Below are 25,884 nucleotides of genomic sequence, written 5' to 3'. Positions count from 1 at the left end.
AAGTGCAGATCGGGGGCTTGCACCCGCGGGAAGCCCCCGACCCGAATTTCTAGGCCATATATCATATACAAAGTAGCAAGTTTAGAATATGACAGGGTGGTGAAATAACCCAACATAACCAAAGTCAGCATTTATGAAGGAGCTAGGGAGTCATTATTAAATAGAATTCACCATTAATTAGCTGCAGTTATGTTTCTGGTTACTACTCTATCCCTACCCTCATTTTTTAGGTTACTTTTTTCTTCCGTTCTTTTAGCCCCCCTCCCCACCACCACCACCACACACAGAATCATAGAATATTGCAGCATAGAAAGAGTTTTGTACACCATTCTCCAATCAAAAGTGTAGGCAAGGGACCTAGGGATCGATCTGAACCCAGCCTGCCTAGTTGGTGGGTTGTTAAAGTCGATCAATTTTACTTACTGTCCTATTTCCACTGTAATTGTGCTGGACGCCATTGTAACTGCTCACTTTATTTAGATGGCTGAGGTGCCTGCCTCACGAATGTATGCAAATGGGTTCCTATGATGTAATTAGGACCATTGCCAACACAATTTTCACTGGGGGGGTCGGGAGGGGGGGTGGTTAGAAGTCCTGCTCAGCTGCTAACCCACTGAGTAAAACCTTACAGGATTGGATTCAGGCATTGACTGACTAACTGGGAAGCACTATTTACAAGGGCACTCAGCTGTAGGTACTCAGATCACGGAGATCTGTGCGTTATTGTGCTTCTAAGAGATGTTTGAGCTCAGAGATTGCTTGTTTCTGTCTCTGTTTGCTTTACTCACCCTGATTAAGCTCTAACAGCTTGTCATGGGTGCCAGATTTGCTTCATTGCTTTGGATGGAGGGACAGTCGGTGGAAGAAGAGCACCAGTAGCAGCAGCTACAGGTGGGCCTTTCACAAGACAGCAGGAGAAGGGGGGGTGCTCGTGGAAGGACATACCCAGCCCAAATGGTCTATAGGCATAAGTCACCTAGCTGGATATGACCGAGGAACACTGCATTGCACTGATCTATGCAGCCTCCTGCAACAGGGCCTGCTGCTTGCTGGGCCAGGTGGCCCTACTTTGCCAGTGGTTGTCAAGGTTACCACCGCCCTTAGCTTTTTTGCCTCAGGCTCTTTCCTGACATCTCTCAATCTGCAGTTGCACAGCTGCATCAAGTGGGTCACCAATGTCCTCTTTGCCAGTGCAAACTAATGCATCACCTTTTCCAACGTTCAAACTGAAAGAGCTCTGGGATTTGCAGCAGTGGTTGGCTTCCCTCCTGTTCCACTCATGCAGCCATCAAAGCACCAGAAGCCGAGCCAGGAGTTTTTGTCAACTTGAAGGGCTATCACTCAATTAATGTCCAGCTGGTGTGTGATCGCCACAGAAGGATCTTGCAAGTCTGTGCCAGTTTTGCTGGCAGCTATCAAAATGCTTTAATCCTAGGACACTCATCCATCACCCCACTCTTCCACCTTTCCAGGAAAGTAATAGGATGGCTGCTTGGGGACAAGGGCTACACCCTGCACAAATGGCAGATGACACCTCTCCGCAACCTGAACATGCCTGAACAGCTCAGGTATAATCACAGCCATGGGATCACTAGGAACATCACTGAACATACTATTGCGCTATTGAAGTAAAAGTGGTTGGATAGGTCTGATGGCTCTCTACAATATGCCCCACACAAGGTTTGTTGCATCATTGTAGTGTGCTGCATGTTGCACAACGTAGCAACTCAAAAGGGGATTGCTTTTGGAGGTCGCAGAACAACAGGTAGAATCATCATCTCATGAGGAAGAAGTGGATGAAGGGAGTTGAAGGTTGGGGGGAGGGGGGGAGGTGGGGGGAGAAGCAGATGAATGAGGGTGAGTACAATGCATTGCAGCAAGAGAGGTCAGGGATCAACTAATAGAAGAGCACTTCTGGTGACCTGCTCATTCTCTTCTGAAACTTGCACAAAGACCCTCTGCATTGACAATCATTGTTACTCCCTTAAAGTTGCATTAAAGAATATTGAAACCATTCAGCCAATTTCTATATGTCATAGACAATGCAGACTCAAGAATATATGAAAAGACGCTTCAGACCGAAGTGCCAAATGTGAGAAAGGTGATGAATTTAATGCCAAACATAATAATTGCTTTGAATTTATTTGTCACCCAAGTGTCAATCCATAGTGCCTTTCTTAAAAGAAGGCTTACTACCTTGATTAGTCCTACAAGGTGCTCCCCGAGTGGCTTCAGCAAAGCTGGTAGAAGGCTGCTGCTGCTCATGTTGGGACCTTTGAGATGCTCGTGGTCATTGACTTCAAGGTACTCGAGCCTATGAGGTCCCGGCTGCAGACTAGCTCTTCGGCTGCTACGAGGGCAGTTTGGCCCAGCTGACTCTCTAGAACTATGGCGGGCATTGGTTGAGGGGGTGACTAGGGGGCAAAGATGCTGGGAGAGGGCAACATCTATCGTTCCTGTTGCGCCACTGCCACTGCCACTGAGGTTGAGGCTCATCAGTCCCATTGATCTGCGAGAGAGCACACCACAGCAGATGAGTGATGCCTTGAAAGCACCTACCTATTCAGTCCACCACTCTCTCTAAAGTGGAGCCAAGGGTTTGCGTGGCAGCTGTTTGAGCTTCCACTAAAGCTCCAAAGGCTGGTAACATTGACTCCTGTTGTGAGGGGCCTGTTGTGCTGGCCACACACTCCAAAGTAGACTACAGAGTGGTGATGGGGTGTGAGATGACACTGCAGGAGCTAGAAGAGGACTCCTTCATACTTTCAGCCATGGTGCTGAAACTCCTTGGCGTGCCTTGCAGTAACTTGTATAACTGCTTGTGTGAAGCAGTTTTCATAGCTGGGCCCCTGAAATCCGCATCTCTGTACTCATTAGCAGAGCTGGGCAAAGACCTCACCCTCTGGCAAGCTGTTCCCTGGGATGTCCCTGCTCCCTCATATTGGGTGCGTCACCATGTGCAGATCCCTGTAACTCACTGCCTAACCCACCCGGGGTGCCAATCTCTGTGCTGGTGCTTGGGAAGGATGCAGCACATGATGGTGCCTCCTCAGAAGGATTTTTATCCTCAGTGGAATGTTCTTCTGGAGGCTCTTGTTGCTGAGAAGGACCTAGCGGAAAGAGAAAATGGACACAAATTAGACTGGCAATGACAGACTGCGCAATAGCATACGACAGGCTTAATAATGCAGTTTGATGTAGTCAAGCTAGCTGAATGTGTGCTTTTTTGAGGTGCATGAGGGGTACAAGTAATAGTCACAGACCCTGTTCATATGAGCCCCCACTCTTGAAATCTACAATATAGACAGTTAATCAAGGGGTGACTGACCCCGAGAGCTTGCTGCTCCAGCTCGGAGAGGACTACGATACTGGGTGCTCTCCTGCAGTCTTACTCTCATGTGTTCCAGCCATTTCTTCCTGCAGAGAGGGTGGGAATTAGTGAGTGGCTACTGAAAGGAGCGCGCATATGTGTGAGGCTTCTGCTGGTTGTGTGCATGCTGAGTGAGAGAGAAAGCAAGAGGCAATCAAGATATTGAATGGAAAGTAAGTGGCTGGAGTGTCAAGTGAGGAAAGCCTCGTCAGAGGAGTTCCTTGCTCTGCAATAGCTACCTTGTGAGAACAGAATGCTGTTAGTGGCTGCTGTGGCGGCAACAAGCAAGAGGTGAGTGTGTGTTTGGATTGAGAATGAGAAGTCATACAACGTGCCCCCATGTAACAAGTGGTGAAGGATGTGATGCAAGGGAGGGAATTATCAGTGTGCTGGGGGCGGTGGTGGGGGACGGACGGGGGAAAGGATGGTTGCCAGGTGTTATTGAGAGAGATTGTGAAATGAAGAGCTGTACTCACCCATGCTGCTCTCGTCGGGTCATTGAAGTGTTTCCTGCATTTTTATCCAGTTCCTGGGATAATGCTCATGGAACTGACCATCTTTGCCACCTCTCTCCAGGCCTGGTGAACGTCCATTTTTGGTATCATCCTGCCATTGGTAACAAAGAGAACTTCCCTTCTCGCCCTCACCTCTTTGACCAGGACCTCCAGGGAGGTTTCAGAGAACCTCGGGACTTGCGACTGACACTTTTTCCAGTTTGCAGCACTAAAAGACGGCAGTGTCAGTAAAGTGAATGCAACCTCCTGCTTTAAAGATGCCTCTGGAGGTGGGAAACCTGCCAGTCAAGTTTAAATGAGGCCCGAAAGTTAAAATATCCTGGGCCTGAAGTCTAGACCAGCCAGTGTGTTTAGCACTCTCCTGCCTCGCCCCCTCGCCTGAAACCCGCTCCAGGTTAAAATCAACCCCTCACTCAGCTCTCTTCCAATACCACTCTGTAATCAACCAGTAGGAAGTGCACAAGAATAGCTCCAGTTGGCTCAGGGTTTGATTTCTCTGTTGGAGACCTCTTGCCTTCATTTGATGACTATCTCAAGGAGCCCAGCTGAGACTGGGCAGTCACCGTGAGGTGAAACGGTGATAAATGCATATCCTAACACTCTCTGCTCAGCACGTTAGTACCAAAGTGTAATGCACCATTGAGCCTTATGTTAGTATAGTGGGCCTCACATTTTAAATAAAACATTCTTCTGTAATATTTTAAATAACTCATGGAAAATTATAGTAGTACAGTAGTTTGTAGTGTAATAGAAAATACATAAGCAGTTTATTTGAAAAGTAATACCACAAAATTATATTTTTTATTAAGCTGTGCTGAATATATAAACTATTAGAATAATAGAAATAAAGGATACGTACGATTTAAAATGAGGGAAAGCACATCTGTATCATATTAAAGTTTATGCAGTAAATTACATAATTAAAAATCTAACATAGAGGATGATTTACGGTGTTGGTTTTGGCCATTGGTTTGAGCATGCGTTGAAGTCCATTCATACTAACGGTATCAAGAAATTAATATGTTTACTTTTGAAATGGTTCCTTCAGTTCTATACACAGTGCGGTCCATATTATTGTAGCAAAAAGCACTTGCAGAATTATAATTTCCTGCCTCAATAATATAAATTTCAATTCTTATAACATGCAGTTTGACATGCTACATAGGCCAAGTCTTTGGTTCGGCTCCACAATGATTTGTCAGGAGCACTAACATGACTACATTAGTTCTGTTTACATGGCAAATGGACTCAGCACTCAAATCAACTGCCTTCAGATTAACTCAATCTACTCCACTTTGATCCCCTGCTCACAGGGGAATTCCTTGAAGTAGGAGAGTGAATATGTGAAACAGCCACTGCAAAAAATATTTGGAATAGAGCGTGATAATCACACATTTCTTTGTTCTGTTGTTCAAGATTTTAATTCAATCAGTGGGGTAATTTTTACATTTGTTTTGTGATAACTTACTTCAGCCTTGACATTGCCATCGCTGTGCGGCAAAGACTATTTATAAGGAACTGTATAAGTCACAATAAAGCCAGCAGGCAGGACTAAAGCCTTAAAAATGTCAAAGTATACATTCATGTCAAGAAGATGCTGACAGACATCATCGTAAAATGTTTATTTTTTATTCGTTCACGGATTGTGGGCATCGCTGGCAAGCATTTATTGCCCATCCCTAATTGCCCTTGAGAAGGTGGTGGTGAGCCACCTTCTTGAACCGCTGCAATCCGTGTGGTGAAGGGACTCCCACAGTGCTGTTAGGGAGGGAGTGCCAGGATTTTGACCCAGCGACGATGAAGGAATGACAATGTACTTCCAAGTCAGGATGGTGTGTGACTTGGAGGGGAACGTGGAGGTGGTGGTGTTCCCATGTGCCTACTGCCCTTGTCCTTCTAGGTGGTAGAGGTCACGGGTTTGGGAGGTGCTGTCGAAGAAAATTTCATGCCAACCAGATGGAGTAAAATCTCAGCTAGCTATGTTAATGAGGAGTGTTTATATAAAGGATATCCCATGAGAAGATTTTCTACAACAAGCGTGTAAATCAGTCCCCACTTCAAGGATTGCATAAATATGATATTACACTCGGGTTCAATGGGGTATATTATTTTTTTTATAAAAAGAAAGTTTTGAGAAATATTCCACTCTTTTTCCCCCCTCCCCTATTTAACTCCCATTTATTTTTTACTTTGCGTGCTTGCTTTAGTGGTTGGATGGCATGTGACACGGTTCAGTGCTACAGATTCAAATTATGAGTTTTTCAAACAACTAATACTTACTCTTTCATTTCTCCATATTACATTTTCCTTTTGGTAGGAAGTGCAGTGCCTGATTTTGGAGAGAGTAATGAAAGAATGTTGCTGCTGGCGTTTAACACCGGAGGTAATGGTGTACCAAAGAGGCAGAGCAGAGTAATTGGAGATATTGCAGATTTATGTACCATGTCCTCCTATTTTTTCAAAAGCCAGCAGAGATTTCCATGCTGCCAAGTTTTTTTTAAAGGCACCTTTCCTCTTTTCATCTTAGACATAGCTTTGAGTTATATGTTCAAATGGCCTTGGGAAAAGATGATTTAAAAGTTAAAACCTAGCCATCATTTTCTACTCTCTCTCTTCGCTAACAGCTCTGGCTCAGTTTCAGTAGAATATTGTTGGTCAATTGTTTGAGTATCTTGCCAGTACAAAGAGACACAGACAGACTAAGTGAGTGGACAAAACTATGGCAGATGGACTTCCATGTGGGGAAGCATAAGGTCATCCACTTTGGGTCTGAGAAAGACAAATCAGAACATTTTCTTAATGCTGAAAGATTAGGAACTGTGGAGAAGCAAAGGGATTTAGGTATCCATGTACACAAATCACTAAAAGCTAGTGCACAGGTTCAAAAAGGCTAATGGAATGTTAGCCTTTATCTCAAGGTATGGGTTGGAATTTAAAAGTGAGGACGTGATACTTTAGTTGTACAGAATCTTGGTCAGGCCCCATCTGGAGTACAGTGTTCAGTTTTGGGCACCAAATCCGAGGAAAGATATATCGGCCTTGCAAGATGTACAGCACAGATTCACCAGAATGACACTGGGGTTTAAGGGATTAAATTATGAGGACAAGTTGCATAAACTTGGCTTGTATTCCCTTGAGTTTAGACGGTTGAGGGGGCGATCTGATTGAGGTATTTAAAATGATTAAGGGATTCAATAGGATAGACACATAGGGGGCGATTTTGCCAACCATGGGGAGGCGGGTATGGAGGCAGGACTGCCGGGAAAATGGCAGAATTTGGGGGGCGGGTGCCCAACCCACCTCCATGCCATCTTCCCAGGAGGCGGGTAGCCGTCCCACGCCAGGTCCCGTCTCCTTGGAGGCAGGAAGAGATTAAAACTTATTAACTGCCTCTTAACAGGTAGTTAACAGGCAGAAAATAGGATCATCCCCTTTTTGCCCTCACAAGTGCTTCCCAAAGGCTCCAAAACCCGCCAGGGTCATTGAGGTGAGTAGTGGGTCTGCGGGGGTCGGGGTGCAAAAGTGTGGTGTGAAGGTAAGTGATGGGTGCAAGAGTGTAGAGGTGAGTATCTGAGCTAAGTGCAAAGTAATTTTAAAAGTGTACTTACCTTTGTTTCTTCCTGCAGGCTTCAGTCAGTTTGTATGCGGAGACTCTCGGACCTCTGCATTGGGATTGACAGGTGGCTGTTGCATTCACAGATGTAACAACCATCTCAATTCTGTTAAAGAAAGAAGTTTGATGGGGTCTTGTATTCAAGACCTCATCAAACTGCAGAGAATGTCACTGTTTAACAGCTTCACAAAGCTGTCAAATGATGACAATTCATCTGTCAAAAATTTTTGACAGATGAAATGTCATACATTGACGTGCTCTGCAACCAGCTTTCCCTTGATTGGCCTGCTAAGCCCGCTGAGTGGGCTTAACAAGGTCAATCAAGGGAAAATAGCGTGGGTTGGCCACAAGTCGATGGAGGCGAGACATCAACCTGACAAGCAGCAGTCCCGCCTTCAACACGCCCCCAGTCACAAAATCGCCCCCATTGTCAGGGTCCCAGCTACACATTCCTCTGCTGGCTGCCAGAGGGCGGTTTAGGATGCCTCAGTACACTGCTGCCATGTCTCTGTACCTCTCTCCTCACCTGTGTCTCATTAGAGTAATTGTCTCATCAGAGTAATCAGGCCTGTTATTTAAGCTGACTATTTCCAGCCCCAGTCACTCAGTCTTGAGTTCTCATGCCTGCAAGTCACAGGTTAGTTTATAGTCCTTGTCCTGCGTTTGGTATACTCGCTTTTGTTTCTTTGAATTGTTACTTTGATCTTTTGTTTGAAGAATTCTCTGTACGTCCTGTATTTGAAGAGCCTTCTAGTAAAGCATCGTTTGAGTTTTACTCCATCTCAGGTCTCTGGCTGTCTGTCTGCATTTGGGTCCACTACCACACCCATAACAGCAAGACTGAGTCATCAACATGGACCCAGCAGAAACCAGCCAACCAAGGGAGGAGATTAATCAACTGCGCTCTGCCCTGATGAGCCAGGGAGCCACGGTCGGGAGGCATGACCCACTGCTGCGGGAGATTCGTGACAGCCTGCATTCCCTAACCGAGGCTGTCGGGCACGGCCAGCAGTTAGGTTCCATACAACCTCCAGCCTCTAATCCTCGACAAGACAAGGATCCAGACCTTCCAGCTCCCGAACGATACGACGGTCACACGGGCAAGTGTCGCGGCTTCCTCATACAGTGTTCCCTGGCATTCGAGCTCCAGCCTTCCAGATTCCCCTACGATCGCTCTAGAGTCGCCTACATCATCTCCCTGCTCACCGGGATAGCCCTCGCTTGGGCCACGGCCATGTGGAAGCGACAAACCCCTGCCTGCTCCAACTGTCGGATGTTCACCGAGGAGATGAGGTGAGTCTTCGACCATCCAGTTAGCGGGCGAGAGGTGGCCAATAGACTGCTCCATCTCCATCAGGGGAATCATAGTGTATCGGACTACGCCATAGAATTCCGTACTCTCGCCACTGAAAGTCTTTGGAATACGGAGGCACTCATCGCCACTTTTTTTCACGGACTTTCGGAGGAGGTCAAAGATGAACTGGCCTCTTGCAGATCTACCAATGATCTTGAGGCTCTTATCAATGTGGCCATTCGGATTGACAATCGACTCCGCGGGCGGCGAAGAGAACGCTGCCGTCCGTTCCTCGCACCCCTGAGCCCAATGCCACCTACCGCCGCGGAGGAGCCCATGCAGCTGGGCAGAACTCGACTCTCCCAATCTGAACGAGAGCGACGAATGCGCAAGAGTCGCTGCCTTTACTGCAGGGGATTCAGTCACTTCCGCGATTCCTGTCCCGAGTTGGCGGGAAAAGCCAGGACTCGTCCAGGAGTGGGAGAACTGTGACGAGTCAAAACACCACTCCTGAATCCGCTTCATCCGGTGTCTGTCTCTACTCTTTTCTCTCCTGGGGTAATCAGCAACACACCCTCCGTGCTTTTGTGGAATCCGGAGCGGTAGGGAATTTCATGGATATCAACTTCACTAGACAGCTCAAGATCCCGACGGTCGACCTCGACCATCCTCTTACAATCACTGCCCTTGATGGTAGACCCCTTGGCTCTGGTAACATCCGTCGAATTACCGCCCCCCTGCGGCTATGTGTGGAGAAGCACCACCAAGAGACAATCCATTTCCACCTCATTCATTCTCCCGAGTTCCCTCTGGTCCTGGGCTTTCCCTGGTTGGCTCTCCATAATCCACATAGCAACTGGTTTACCGGGGCGCTCATGGAATGGGGTCCTACCTGCCATGCCACCTGCCTGTTCTCGGCGCCACTTCTCGAGTCTCCCGAGCTTTCAGTTTCCCCCGATCCACCTGCCTATACCGACTTTATAGAGGTCTTCAGTAAGAGACGGGCCATCTCCCTTCCTCCTCACCGCCCGTATGACTGTGCCATCGACCTGCTACCCGGCACTTGTCCTCCTCGGGGTCGCTTCTTTTCTCTCTCCGCTCCCAAGACCGCTGCAATGGAGGAGTATATCCGTGACGCCCTCGCCACTGGTGCTATCCATCCTTCCACCTCTCCTGCCGGGGCAGGCTTCTTCTTTGTGGGAAAAAAGGATGGGGGTCTCCGCCCATGCATTGATTACGTGGCCTCAACCGGATCACAGTGAAGAACTGCTACCCCCTTCCTCTTATGTCCATGGCATTCGAGCTCCTGCAGGGGGCCACAACCTTTACCAAGCTGGATCTTCGCAATGCCTACAATCTGGTCCGCATAAGGGAGGGAGACGAGTGGAAAACAGCTTTCAACACCCCTACTGGCCATTATGAGTACTTAGTAATGCCATTCGGTCTGGCCAACGCACCCGCGGTCTTTCAAGCCCTGATTAACGACGTTCTCCATGATCTGCTTAACCGGTTCGTCTTTGTCTACCTTGACGATATTCTCATTTTTTCGAGCTCCCTCCAAGAACATGTTCAGCACGTCCGAGAGGTACTGCACCGGCTTCTTAAAAACCACCTGTACGTCAAACTCGAAAAATGTGAGTTCCATGTCCCCACTGTCTCCTTCCTGGGCTTCGTCATCACCAACGGCAGCATCCAGATGGACCCAGACAAGACCTAGGCCGTCCGGGAGTGGCCAACACCCACTTCAGTCAAACAGGTCCAATGCTTCCTCGGCTTCGCCAACTTCTACTGAAGGTTCATCAGAAACTTCAGCTCCATAGCAGCACCCCTCTTGGCTTTAACCAAGACAACCTCCACCCGTTTTCAGTGGTCACCCGTGGAGGAGAAAGCATTCAAAGAACTCTACCGGCATTTCACCATGGCTCCTGTTCTGGCCCTCCCCGATGCCTCTCTCCCATTCATGGTCGAGGTGGACGCCTCTGACATTGGCGTGGGGGCCGTCCTGTCCCAACGTTCCGTCACAGACCAGAAACTCCACCCGTGCGCCTTCTTCTCCAGGCGGCTCTTGCCTGCTGAGCACAGCTATGACATCGGGAACAGAGAACTGCTTGCTGTCAAGTTGGCGTTGGAGGAATGGAGGCACTGGCTAGAGGGGGCCAAACACCCATTCGTGGTCTGGACCGACCACAAGAACCTCGCCTACATCCAGGACGCCAAACGCCTCAATTTTCTCCAGGCCCGGTGGGCGCTCTTCTTCACTCGGTTCAACTTCATCCTCTCTTACCACCCCGGGTCCAAAAACCTGAAAGCTGATGCGCTCTCCCGACAATTCGACCCCCCAGACATAAGCGAAACCCCGACACCCATCCTTCCGAGCTCCAGGATTTTGGCTCCGGTTCGCTGGGGCATCGACACCACAGTTCGAGAGGCACAACGGCGGGAGGCCAATCCAGGTGGCGGACCCCCGAATCGACTGTTTGTTCTCACGACAGTCCGATCCCAAGTCCTGCAGTGGGGGCATTCGTCCCGGCTGACTGGGCATCCAGGGGTCGCCCGGACGCTCAAGTTTATCTGCAGGAGATTCTGGTGGCTGTCGATCGAGAGGGCTGTCCGGTCATTTGTCTTAGCTTGCAGCACCTGTGCCCAGCAGAAGAACCCCAGGACACGACCACATGGCCTCCTTCATCCACTCCCCATTCCGAACCGTCCTTGGTCCCACCTTTCCCTGGACTTTGTCACCGCTCTGCCACCGTCCCAGGGTAACACTGCCATCCTAGTTGTTGTCGACCGGTTCTCCAAAGCCTGCCACTTCGTCCCCCTGCCCAGGCTCCCTTCCGCCTGAGAAACCGCAGAACTCATGGCGCAGCACGTCTTCCGCCTACACGGCCTCCCCCTAGACATAGTGTCAGACCGTGGTCCCCAGTTCACCTCCCGGTTCTGGAAGGCTTTCTGTCGTCTCCTGGGTGCGGCGGTCAGCCTCTCCTCGGGTTATCATCCCCAGTCCAATGGGCAGACCGAGAGGGTGAATCAGGACCTGGAGACAACTCTGCGTTGCCTCGCCTCCTCCAACCCCTCTACTTGGAGCAAACACCTCATTTGGGCGGAATATGCTCACAACACATTACAGAACTCCTCCATTGGGATGTCACCGTTCGAGTGTCAGTTCGGTTACCGACCTCCGTTGTTCCCCAAGCAGGAGCCTGAGGTGGGGGTACCGTCGGCGGAGTCGTTCGTCCGGCGCTGCCGGAGGACCTGGAGAAAGGTCCGTTCTGCACTGCAACTGGCATCACGTCGACAGAGGATCCAGGCCAACCGACGACACAATCCTGCCCCTTTGCTCCGGCCCGGGCAGATGGTGTGGCTCTCCACCCGGGACCTTCCCCTGCGGGTCGAGTCCCGCAAACTGGCTCCTCGCTTCGTCGGTCCATTCAAGATACTCCGGAAGATAAACCCAGCCTCGATCCATGAGGATCCATCCATCCTTCCATGTCTCCCATCTCAAACCTGTGCGGACCAGTCCCCTATCTCCAGCCACCAGACCACCTCCAGCCCCTCGACTAGTAGGGGGCCAGCCCGCCTACACGGTCCGCCATCTCCTTTGCTCCCGCCGGGTCCACGGGGGACTCCAGTATTTGGTGGACTGGGAGGGTTACGACCCCGAGGAGCGCTCCTGGGTTCTGGCTCGGGACATCCTGGATCCTGGGCTTATCCGGGAGTTCCACCGGCGCCAGCCAGAGGCTACTGTGGGTACGTCAGGTGCCGTCCCTAGGGGGGAGGTGGTACTGTCAGGGTCCCAGCTACACGTTCCTCTGCTGGCCGCTAGAGGGCGGTTTAGGATGCCTCAGTACACTGCTGCCATGTCTCTGTACCTCTCTCCTCACCTGTGTCTCATTAGAGTAATTGTCTCATCAGAGTGATCAGGCCTGTTATTTAAGCTGATTATTTCCAGCCCCAGTCACTCAGTCTTGAGTTCTCATGCCTGCACGTCACAGGTTAGTTTATAGTCCTTGTCCTGTGTTTGGTATACTCGCTTTTGTTTCTTTGAATTGTTACTTTGATCTTTTGTTTGAAGAGTTCTCTGTACGTCCTGTATTTGAAGAGCCTTCTAGTAAAGCATCTTTTGAGTTTTACTCCATCTCAGGTCTCTGGCTGTCTGTCTGCATTTGGGTCCACTACCACACCCGTAACACCCATAGAAACTACTTCCTCTGGTGTTGGAATCCAAAACAAAGGGGCACAATCTTAAAATTAGAGGTAGGTCAATTAGGAGTGATAACAGGAAGAACTTTTTTCACAAAAATAAAAGGCTATTGATGGTGGGTAAATTGAAATTGTCATGTCTGAGATCGATATATTTTTGTTGGGTTAGGGTATCAAGGGATATGGGACAAAGGCGAGTAAATGGAGTTGAGGTGCAGATCAGCCATGATCTAATTGAATGGTGGAAGAGGCTCGAGAGGATGAAAAGCTTACTCCTGTTCCTATATTCCAAGTGATTGATTAGCAGATTTACCAACAATTAAAACATAGGCTGAAATCAATGGAACAGCGCAATGTTTCTCTCACTTTTCTAACTTTAAATTCTAATCTGCATGCTTGTTGGTGAGTAGTGGAGTGGAGACTGACATCATCCAGAAGTGCCTATCATTGGCATATCATGTATCAGACTGGTTGTATCGTACCATTTGTGAGGCCAAATATATTGTATAAATTATTTAACACCATCAAGAATATACATTTTGCAATGATGAAGCTATCCAGAGATTGGAGATTTTAACCTGTTTTTGTTTTAAATTATCTTGTTGCCTCACCGGTGGAAACACTGCTTACTCTTCCCAAAGGATATGGTTGGCACAGGCAGGTATTTTCACAATTATATTTATGTCTACAGCTCTGCGAAGGAAGTACCATTTTAAGGCATTGGCAGTATCTGGTCCACAAAAACTGATGACAAATCTGTTACTATCGTCAAAGGAAAAACAATTGTGAATAAGGTGTTTCCAAACAATGCAACTAATGGCTACAAACAAACCTTGCCACAGGAAACTTCTATTTATTGTGTATATAAAAGTCTTTCGTCTAGTTTGAGTCTGTCATACTCTAGATGTCACACTTCAGTGTCAAAAGTATCCAAAGAATACAGCTTCACCTTAGCAGCAGAATTAATACACTGTGAATTGGTATAGCGCTCCCATCATTATTAGACAGTGTATCATGTAACTCACTGTGAGCGATGGCACGGAACATTTGGTGGTACCTTGTGAAAATTTTGAACTTTGAATTTAGAGAAGAGTGACTTTAAGCTGCCAATTATCAGTGATCCTTTAGCTTTACTGACAAGAAGCTCATTTTAATAATCAGTAGCTCTTGCTGGACTTGCTTAATAAATGTAAGAAACACAGCGGCAGACTTTCCCTCTGGAGTTGCGCTGGCATCCCAGCATAACCCCAGCTCACTGGGATGGTAGTTCAAGTGGGGAGCCACTTTCACGATTTCCCGCTAGAGGAGATGTTAGGGGTGCAATCTGTCCTTCTTGCCGTGGTGCGTGTAGGAGGAGGATTTAAATGCCCTGAAGTTTAGATGCTCTGAAGGGTGTGCGATCAGTTGTGGAGCCAGAAATTGCTGTTCCAAGCTCTGGAGGCCTGCAGCAGCAAATTTATTTCCCTCCCCTCAGATAGGCGCCCCAGTGCAGGCAGGATTCTTGCTGGGTGCCCACCAACTTAATTTTAAATGAGCCTTGCCCGAGCAAATCGGCCAGCATTATAGGCGCAGGCATGGAACAGGTGAAAGTCCCATCCTGCTGAAGTTGTGCTGCTGTAGAGGCCAGTGGGAAATTCAGCTTTGCTATCTGTATAGGGCTCAAAGCATATTCATAAGATGATATAAGTGTACTTGTACACTTTCTGAAGAGGCATTTAAGGCGTGAACTCTTGGTTAGCTTTTTATATTTAGTTAGATGAAAATGATTATACTTTCATGCTTTTTTCAAAGAAATGTTGGATTTTTGTGCTCACAATTCGTGAAATAGCAGAGCTGAGGAATACAAGATTTCCCAATGTCTGCACTCAGCGTCGGTATCAAGCACTCCCAGATCAGATGCACCACAAATAAATTAAAACAAAGGGGCCCCACATTTGTCCCAATTGCCAAAGAATATCTCCAATTGCTCTCGCGTGATGGTTTCAATTCTTACGTAAAAGAACGGAAAAAGCTCTTTAACGAGCATGGTGCCCAATTCTACAGACATGGTGAATTAGGGGTTAAAACCATTCCAGAGGAGCAGTCCAATAGGTTTCTGTTGAACCATTGGGAAACAATGAAAAGGAAAATTGAGCAGGGTTTATAACGGGCGGATGATTTTCCATTGCCCGTTTTGCCCCCCTGTTGAAGTTGAATTTCACCCTCTCAAAGTTTGAACATCATTTTCCACTAACATGCAAAGTCACTTGCCGTTATTTGGCAAGTATTGCTAGTTTTTACCCAGGCTGCTAAACCAAGCACTGTGGAACTGCAGACTGTTCCAGTTTATGGGAGATGAGTTTGACGGGGTTGGTGCAGAAGAACATTATTTGCTGCACAGCCAAAGGGGGAATAATTGCTCTGGCCATTATGTGTAGTGACTAATGTATTCCGAAAGAATACATTTATGATTTTGCTAACACATAGTAACCAGAGCAAATCCTTCTTCACGGAATGGCTGAAAAAGGACATCTGAATGAGGAAGCAGAGTAGTAAAGAACCCAACTGGGAAGAAATTATCAACAAATAGTTTATAACATTATTCATTAGTGGTGTTTGAAATGCAGACACTAAAGTATTATTCCACATGTGTAATGTTTATATATGCAATATATAATTGAGGAGAATGGAAATGATAATAAAGCCCATAGTGAAGCAGAATTATGCAACAGGAGCTAATCTACGTAGAATATATACAATTCTTAGCTTTTCCTACAGACTGCAGTCCTTTATGTCTGGTTCAAACCCCTAGATAATTTATTTCAGTTATCAGCCATTCCACTGGAACTAACAACGAAAAACAGACTTATTATTTAGCTCTCGCTGTCAGGCTGTCCCAGTTGCCCAATACCGTGGTGGAAATTCTGAAACCAAATCCTGGCAATTTCAGCAGCTATAAAGTTCTTTCTGCGCTCTCATTCATCACTTCTCTGCCAACTGGTATCTTACCTGCAGATGTAATTTGTCTTGCACATATCGGCCAAAGACAAGCAATTTGGCTTTTCTTTTTCCTGGTATGAGCAAATAGGCACAATCGTCTGTCGTCTCCGTTCCGTGCAAGCCGTATCCCTGCAGGAGCAGAACAGCATTCCATAGGTGTATTTTGCAGGAACACGGTCAAAGAATTGTCGCAGGGCCCTGTGGCATTTTCTCCGGTTGCAGATCTCTGAGGCAGAAACACGGGCTGTGCAGGGAGAGATGTACATCGATCGGAATTTTTTGCAGTTGTCATTTAAGTTGCAAGCTTTGGCGGCGTCCAAACAGCTGTTCCCCTTCGAACCTATGGGTTCTGCACCTAGTACAAAAAAAACTGTATCATATATACGTTTAATAATTTCTTTAGCTCTTTTGCATGTTTGGGGTGCTATTCAATTATACAGAAAGTGACACCTTTCAGTAGCTTGTAATGAAACTTGATTTCATATTGTTGTGCTGGTGGCAGCTGTAAGATCAATGCCTAGGCAAATGTACAATGCTGAGCTTTGGAATGAGATCGCTGATGAGTCTTTAGACCACTTTCAAAATACTTTGTGAATACTTTCAGTGTTGCACCATTCTTCCCTCCTAATTGTTCCCCTTTCATTGCCGCTGACCTAACTGCATCTGCCCACTCAGGCGTGCTGATTTACTTGAGAAGTACAGCTCCGAAGGAGCAGGTTAAATGGAGTCAGTTTCATTTGCTTCCCATAATGGGATGTCTACCAAGCAATCGGCCATAGAGCTAGAGAAAGCAATGATTTAGTTAGCTGGTTGCATTACCACCATGTTATACACAAATGTGTTAAGCCTGATCACTGCATTGGCATCAGGAGTATTTTAACCAATGCTTAGAAATGTTCTGAAGGTTATTCACCTCTTAACAAAATTCTTTACTATAGCTTGTCATTTGTAAAAAGCTTTAAATTTAACTTGAAACCCACTAAAAAGGAACAAACATTCTTCGTGGTGGTGGTGGTGGAAGCAGATTCAATAGTAATTTTCCAAAGGAGATTGGATACATACCTGAAAAGGAAACATTTTGCAGGGCTATGGGGAAGGAGCAGGGGAGCGGGACTAATTGGACAGCTCCTTCTGTGCTGTAAGATTCTATGATGACTCCTGAAGATACACCATTTGAGCAGTAGAATAAGAAACCGCTGCAATGTTGAGTCTGCTTCATACCTTCGAGGCACTTAGATTAGAAACATAGAAGATAGGAGTAGGCCATTCGGCCCTTCGAGCCTGCTCCGCCATTCAATGAGATCATGGCTGATCATCCAATTTCAGTACCCTGTTCCTGCCTTCTCCCCATATCCCTTGATCCCTTTAGCCTCAAGAAATATATCCAACTCTTTTTCTTGAATATATTTAATGAACTGGCCTCCACCGCCCTCTGTGGCAGAGAATTCCACAGGTTCACCACTCTCTGGGTGAAGAAATTCCTCCTCATCTCTGTCCTAAATGGCTTACCCCTTATCCTTAGACTATGACCCCTGGTTCTGGACTCCCCAGCCATCAGCAACATCCTTCCTGCATCCAGTCTGTCCAGACCTGACAGAATTTTATAGGTTTCGATGAGATCCCCTCTCAATCTTCTAAACTCCAGTGAGTATAAGCCCAATCGACGCAACCTCTCCTCATACATCAGTCCTGCCATCCCAGGTATCAGCCTGGTGAATCTTCGCTGCACTCCCTCCATGGCAAGAACGTCCTTCCTGAGGTAAGGTGACCAAAACTGCACACAATAACACAATACTCAAGGTGCGGTCTCACCAAGGCCCTGTACAACTGCAGCAAGACATCCTTGTTCTTGTACTCGAACCCTCTTGCTACGAAGGCCAACATACCATTTGCCTTCTTAACCGCCTGCTGCACCTGCATGCTTACCTTCAGCGACTGGTGCACAAGAACACCTAGGTCTCTTTGCACTTCCCCTTCTCCCAATCTATTGCCATTCAAATAATAATCTGCCTTCCTGTTTTTGCCACCAAAGTGGATAACCTCACATTTATCCACATTATAGTGCATTTGCCATGTTTCTGCCCAATCATCCAACCTGTCATGTCCAAACAGTCAGTCCAATGGGCCGCTTGTCAATGGCTTCCATTCGAACTAACATTTGATACTGAAAACTTGTCATTTAAAAAGGATGAGACAGGGTTATCTACTTACAGCATTACTCTGCTTAGGGTAGATTTTCAATAGAATGGTCGAGGTGCACACCCCACCCACCACTACCCCGATTGTCCCTTGCTGGCCACCTGTTTTTCAGGTGAGAAACCTGCAGCCGGCAGTTGAAAATCGCTTCTACTACAGGTTGACTATCCCTTATCGGAAAACCTTGGGACCAGCTGTGTTTCGGTTTTCGGAAATTTTCGGATTTCAGAAGGTATTATTTCAGACTGGGAAACGCTGAACATTAAATTAATTTGGTAATTAGTATTTGTATTTAAAATAAATTTTAAAAGTTCAGGCTACCTCTTGCGACTGTTCCGTGTCTCATTCCCCTTCCTGCTTCTCTGTGCTGCCGCTCCCAGTCTGTTTACAGCTCCCCCTGCTCTGTATCTGAATTCCTTGACTTAGCGGGGGTCTGGGGCTCGACTGCTGCCGCTTGTGGGAAAGCCGGATATCGGCTGACTCCTACGCTAAGCTGGCCCACAAATCAGGTCAGAAAAGCATCGGCCGCGTCGGGTCATGTTTGGCGCCACTCGGGTTATGTCGTGCGCACAACTTGCGCTCCACAAAAAAACTTGAGGTTTTCAGAAGTGCGGATAAAGGATAGTCCACCTGTATCTTCAGATTAATATCTGTAATGCAGTCGGAGCGACTTTCAACTGCCGACTGCCATAGGACCTTTGGCTCAATTATTCAAGGAAGAGCAGGGGAGTTTTCATAGTGTCCTGGCCAACAGTTATATCTCAAGGACGACCACCAAAACAGATTAACTCCCTGCTGTTTGTGGGGCATTGCTGTGCACAAATTGGCTGCTGTGGTTCCCTACATAGCAATAGTGACCACACTTCAAGAGTAATTCATTAACTGTGAAGCAGTTGTAAATACAAGTTATTTATTTTGTTTCCTTTCTGTGGTTGCAGACCAGCTGTGCATTAATGGGGCTGGTCGTGAAAGGTGGAATCGAGGATTGGGCCTTTACAGACACTTGCATGCCATCAATAACATCCTGCACTTTGGTGAAACCTGCACAACAAACAAAAGTGCAGAGCTGTCTAGTGCTGGTTTCCATGGGGAAATTAAGGTAGGAGTTTGTCCTGGCAAACAATGTGTGTTTCACCCGCTTGATGCCTCTGGCACTTCTGGTTGTGAGGTTTGGCAGCTATCTCCTGTTGTTGTTTGGAAGGCAACAGTGGGGTAAAAGTTCACAGCTGTGTTCACCTCCACAGGCACTGACAGTATCGTCCCTGTCCTGGGACTAGGCTGAAGATTGCATATTGCTGTCACTGTTTCATGAACGATAGTCTCGTAAGATAAATCATTTCTGACAAGCTGAGGCAAGTGTGCCTTGGTCTCTACACCAACAACAACTTGTATTTATATAGCGCCTTTAACGTAGTACAACGTCCCAAGGTGTTTCACAGGAGCGTCATCAAACAAAATTTGACACCAAGCTACATAAGGAGAAATTAGGGCAGCCAACCAAAAGCTTGTTCAAAGAGGTAGGTTTTAAGGAGCGTTTTAAAGGAGGAAAGAGGTGGAGAGGTTTAGGGAGGGAATTCCAGAGCTTAGGGCCTTGGCAGCTGGAAGGCCCAGGCACCAATGGTGGGGCAATTAAAATCGGGGATGTGCAAGTAGCCAGAATTGGAGGAGCGCAGAGCTCTCGGAAGATTGTAGGGCTGGAGGAGGTTAAAGAGATAGGTAGGGTCGAGGCCACGCAGGGATTTGAAAACAAGGGTGAGAATTTTAAAATCGAGGCGTTGCTTAACCAGGAACCAATGTAGGTCAGCGAGCACAGGGGTGGTGGGTGAACGGGACTTGGTGCGAGTCAGGACACAGGCAGCAGAGATTTGGATGACCTCACGTTTACGGAGGGTGGAAGATGGGAGGCCGGCCAGGAGTGCACTGGAATAGTCAAGTGTAGAGGTAACAAAAGCATGGATGAGGGTTTCAGGAGCAGATGAGCTGAGGCAGAGGTGGAGTCGGGCAATGTTATGGAGGTGGAAATAGGTGGTCTTAATGATGCCGCGGATATGTGATCGGAAGCTCATCTTGCGGTCAAATACAACACCAAGGTTATGAACAGTCTGGTTCAGCCTCAGACAGTTGCCAGGGAGAGGGATGGAGTCGGTGGCTAGGGAATGGAGCTTGTGGCAGGTACCGAAGACAATGGCTTCGGTCTTCCCGATATTTAGTTGAAGGAAATTTCTGCTCATCCAGTACTGGATGTCAGACAAGTTAGAGACAGTGGAGGGGTCGGACAAGCAGTGTGACAATTCAGAGACAGTGGAGGGGTCGGACAAGCAGTGTGACAATTCAGAGACAGTGGAGGGGTCGAGAGAGGTGGTGCTGAGGTAGAGCTGGGTACTGTCAGTGTACATGTGGAAACTGATGCTGTGTTTTCGGATGATGTCGCTGAGGGGCAGCATGTAGATGAGAAATGGGAGGGGGCCAAGGATAGATCCTTAGGGGACACCAGAGGTAACGGTGTGGAGCGGGAAGATAAGCCATTACACACAGATAATTAGGTAAGGGCAGGTATAGTATGACTGACTAAGTTCATGCCTCCGCAGAGTTTCTCTTCCTCCTACAGAACCAGCAAATATAGTGGCATACCCAGAATGCCCATGGTTAGAGGTGGTGGTGCTGCTACCTCACATTGCAGTTGGCCACCACCCACAGATGAGAGGTAGGATCCTGCTTGAAAATGCAAAAAACAGATACAATATGCCACAAAAAAAATCAGTGCAAAAACTAACAGTAAGGAACCAACAAAGGCAAAAACACTAATTTGATCATTTAACAAGCAAAAAGCCCCAAAATGGCCAATGGGACTTTTCCAGGTGTGCCCATGTTATAGAACAATAAGAACATCAGCACATTGCTGCCTCCGATCATACATTTTTCAAAAATATTTTTAACGAGGAAAGTGCATGTCATGCGTCTCACCCTTTGCTCCTTTGTCATTACCTATGTTGCCTGATTTCAGCAACCAACAGGCCTAATGCCTGTGTACTCCATAACCTGGGCCCTGCTTACCCAATTGGTGCCAGTACTGCACATCACAAGAGTTGGCTCCAGTCTTCATTATGAGAAAGGATAGAATGAAATACCCAGGGATCCTCGGAGCCAGAAAAGTAGGGCACATCTCAAAAGTAAGCTATAACCTCCTGTTACAGGAGATTTCAATGGAATTAAAAAGTTAATGCAGCCTACCATTATCACTGTGGATGGAGCGAGATAAATGTGATAGCAAAAATATTTTTTTTAGGAAGTTATTTTTCTATCTTGCGTTCTTTTTGACTGTTCAATAAAATAATAAGAAAAAGAAAGACTTGCATTTATATAGCACCTTTCATAACCTCAGGACACCCCAAAGTGTTTTACAGCCAACGATGTACTTTTTGAAGTGTAGCCACTATTGTAATGTAGGAAACGCGGCAGCCAATTTGCGCATAGCAAGCTCCCACAAACAGCGATATAATAATGACCAGATAATCTGTTTTTGTTATGTTGATTGAGGGAGAAATATTATGGCCAGGACACCAGGGATAACTCCCAGCTCTTCTTTGAAATATTCCCATGGGACCTTTCACGTCCACCTGTGAGAGCAGAAGGGGGCCTCAGTTTGACGTCTCATCCGAAAGAAGGAATACTCATACGGCTTAGACGGAAAACTATAAAAACATTTGATTACGGCTTGGTGCTGCCTAAGATGCATTATGCTTATTCCAATATTACTGGACAAGTTGTTACTCTCTCAGAATTACCTTGGATTGGGTCCAAACAGAAAACTGTGGAGGTCAATCCTGAAATATTCATCTATACCAAACTGATGCTACACATAATGAAATTGCTAGAGTTATGATCAAAATAGACAAATGAAGCTCCACTGTGAAAGCATAAATAACTGAAAGAAAAGTATGAATAATACCGACCTAGAAACAAGCAGACATTGAAGAAGTCAGTGGTTTATTTATTACAGAAATATGCCCAGAAGTTCACAAATGGACCACAAACTTGGATTCATTTAGTTTTGCCAAATCTTCCACTTTAGTTCAACTTTACAATTTTTTGTGTCCTAAATTGCTAAAATTAGAACAAAGTGGGGTTTTTTTTTTACAACAAAGGTGACTGATATGCAACATGTTAAGAAGATACCCAGATCCTATTGCGAATTGCTGAATGGCATTGAAGCCAATTTGGGGCATGCAAAGGAGGAAGATCTTGGGAATAAGACTGAGGAATTCACACACAATGTATAAATAAACGCCTGTGCCACAGGGCTAAATGTCAGTTTTAAATTAATCCAATTTCAAATTTAGCATTAAAAAGAATTTGATGGTAATATTACGAGGTCTGAAGATGGCATTAATAGGCAACTTAGAGAAAGGGGGATTTTAGGAAAAAGCATTATTGGATGCTAGCCATAGAATTCTCACTGGCCCAAAGAATGATCTTCCTGTACTAGAAAAAAAGGTACTGTACTCACAAAGTCTTACAAAATAATGGATGAATCTGTTGGAGATTAATCTCCTGGTATAGAAAGAAAACATTTGTGTCAAACTCGAGGAAGAATTAGTACAGGAAACTTTGGTTTATCCGGAGGTTAACTGTCCGGAATGCTCGAGCCACCGGCAAAAATCAGGAGCCGTTTCGTTAGGTTTTTTTCTTTTCGTTGCTTTTTTCTCACCAGTCAGGCTCTGCAAGGTCTAGCTGAAGCTGTTGCTAAGCTACAGAGACGCTTGCAAGGTACGGCCGACTGTTTAGAAGCAGGGTTTGTTGCCAGATACGGAGCTCAAAATCTCCGTATGTTTCAACATTAGCGCTGGTTTGTCCGGCAGTTTTGATGGGACGGCAACAGCTCGGTCCCGTCGGTGCCGGATAGCACAAAGTTTCCTGTTGTGTAAAGGCACACAGATATAGAGACAGCTTGTAATATTTAGGGATTTAGCATTTTGGAAGGAAGAATGAGGAGAGGCAATATAAACCAAAGCGGGTGCAGGAACAGAGACCTGGGGGTTTGCATACAGAAATCTTTGACAGGACAAGTTGATAAGGTTGTTAAAAAAGCATTCAGGATCCTGGCAGAGAGAACAAAAGCAAAGAAGTTATGCTAAACCTTTATAAAACACTGATTATGCCTCAGCTGCAGTATTGTGTCCAATTCTGGGCACCACACTTTAGGAAGGATGTCAAGGCCTTGGAGAGGGTGCAGAAGAGATTTACTAGAATGGTACCAGGGATGAGGGACTTCAGTTACATGGAGAGACTAGAGAAGCTGTGATTGTGTCCTTCAAGCAGAGAAAGTTAAGAGGTGATTTGATAGAGGTGTTCAAAATCATGAAAGGTTTTGAAAGAGTAAATAAGGAGAAACTGATTCCAGTGGCAGAAGGGTCAGTTACCAGAGGACACAGATTTAAGGTAATTGACAAAAGAACTAGGGGCAAGACGAGAATTTTTTTTACACAGCGAGTTGTTATTATCTGGAATGCACTGCCTGAAAGGGTGGTGAAAGCAGATTCAATAGTAACTTTCAAAAGGGAATTGGGTAAATATTTGAAGGGGTGAGAATTGCAATGCTATGGGGAAAGAGCAAGGGAGTGGGATTAATTGGATAGCTCTTTTCAAAGAGCCAGCACTGGCACAGTGGGCTTATTGGCCTCCTTATGTACTGTAAGATTCTATGATTTTTGATTATACAGTAAAGGCAATAGGTTTGTTATTTGGTGCTGATAGATTGACAGAGACTTCAGTTACCCTGCTGAACAGCAAACTTTCAGAACCAAGATTACATACTGAATAAAAAAGCATGTAAACTCCTAGTAGACAATAGAGGTGACTCTGCGATCTGCACTCCTGTTTTGGATTCCCTATCCCTAGTCCAGTAGTGCTGAAGCCAAATGTAATATCCCTACCATTGCCCTGGCTGAGAGTGACTAAATCAGCACAGGCAACAACAACTTGTATTTATATAGCACCTTTGACGTAGTAAAACATCCCAAGGCGCTGCACAGGAGAATTTTAAGACAAAAAAATTTGACACTGATACACATAAGGATAAATTAGGGCAGGTGACCAAAAGCTTGGTCAAAGAGGTAGGTTTTAAGGAGCGTCTTAAAGGAGGAAAGAGAGGTAGCGAGGCAGACAGGTTTAGGCAGGGAATTCCAGAGCTTGGGGCCTAGGCAACAGAAGGCACGGCCACCAATGGTTGAGCGATTTATAATCAGGGATCCTCAAGAGGCCAGAATTAGAGGAGCGCAGATATCTCGGGGGGGGGGGGTGGTTGTGGGGCTGAAGGAGATTAGAGATAGGAAGGGGCAAGGCAATAGAGGGATTTGAAAACCAGAATGAGAATTTTGAAATCGAGGCGCTGCTTAACCAGGAGCCAATGTAGGTCAACCTAGTCTGCCTGGCTTAATACCACACAGGCACATATTACTGCACCCTATTTGTTCACTCAGCCATGATGACAGCTAGTTAATACAAATTATGGTTAACGGTTACCAGTTTTCTGTTTTATTTTTAGTTCACTTGATTGTTTTTTCGAAAACATTGTTTAATTAGTGAATACTGATGACATCATGGAGAGAACTGGCAGGGATGAGTTGCTGAGTCTAATATGAATGAACTGAATTAATATACACAAAGTTGAGATGACAAGATTGTGGAAGCCCGTGATATCTGTGGATGTCAGCTCAAGTAATTCCTCCCAGCCTGTTGCCACAATTATGCCACTATTTATATAATACTTAAAGAAATAAACAGCAACAGATAAGGTTGACAGGGAGAAACTGTTTCCACTTGTGGGTGAGTCCAGGACACAAAAAAACATAAATATAAGATAGCCACTAATGGATCAAATAGAATTTTAGGAGGAATTTCTGTACATAGAGCATGGTGAGATTGTGGAACTCGCTGCCACATGGAGTGGTTGAAGCTGATAGCATTGGCACATTTAAGGGGAGGCTTGATGCATACATGAAAGAGAAGGGAATTGAGGCATTTGGGGAGAGGGTGGGAAGAGTTAGAGTGGAAAGAGGCTTGTGTGGAATATAAATACCGGCAGAGACCCGCTGGGTCGAACGGCCTGTTTGTGCTATAGTTCTACGTAATTTGAAAAAAAATCAAAAGAATATCAGAGTCTATCTTACTTCATTGCAACTCATTAATTTTTAAGATATATCCTGATGATAAGACCCATATGTTGTAATTTCTAAATAGATTAAAATCTCATTGCATTTTATTATGATGCATAAGTCGAATTCCATGCCTCAAATGATAATTGACGGTACTAAGTAAAGATGGTCGATGTGCATATAAAATATAAAGAAATCAACCTGGGTTATTCTTAATTCGAGACACACGTGACTTAAGTGAGAAGAATGGAAGATTTGCAGAATATTTTCCAGTGGTAAACACATATGTAAAACTGCAAAAGGGATCTTAAGCCTGCGAACTGGGTATTCTAGAAAACCGTAATAAAGCACTCGCGGATTTAATTGGCACCTTTGGGTGTTTCTGTTATTCAGCAGCATTCCATCGAATCAGCAGTCTGCTTCCTTATTGTGCATATACAAGATTAATTGCATTTCTTTCTACTAGTGCTATCATACTCTAGCAGGTAATGGCTTGCTGTGAACTGCTGCTACAGCAAAAGCTATAATGCTACAGATCTTACTGTCGCTTCAGCGTCCTATTT

At 46.0% G+C, this 25,884-nt stretch overlaps 1 protein-coding gene across 2 annotated transcripts in view; it reads right to left on the bottom strand.

Moving 5' to 3' along the window:
• Window positions 1-25,884, bottom strand: part of LOC147113407 (GDNF family receptor alpha-1-like) — a 285,609-nt gene that overhangs the window by 57,822 nt on the left and 201,903 nt on the right. For both annotated transcript variants that reach the window (XM_085994419.1, XM_085994418.1), the window contains exon 4: window positions 15,981-16,326. In XM_085994419.1, coding sequence (XP_085850545.1) covers window positions 15,981-16,326 — 346 coding nt within the window. The remainder of the gene's footprint in view (window positions 1-15,980; window positions 16,327-25,884) is intronic.

This window comes from Somniosus microcephalus, chromosome 8 (assembly GCF_052327205.1).
Source record: "Somniosus microcephalus isolate GS21.2 chromosome 8, FLI_Smic_1.0, whole genome shotgun sequence".
NCBI lineage: Eukaryota > Metazoa > Chordata > Chondrichthyes > Squaliformes > Somniosidae > Somniosus > Somniosus microcephalus.
This window is presented reverse-complemented; position numbering and strand designations above follow the sequence as displayed.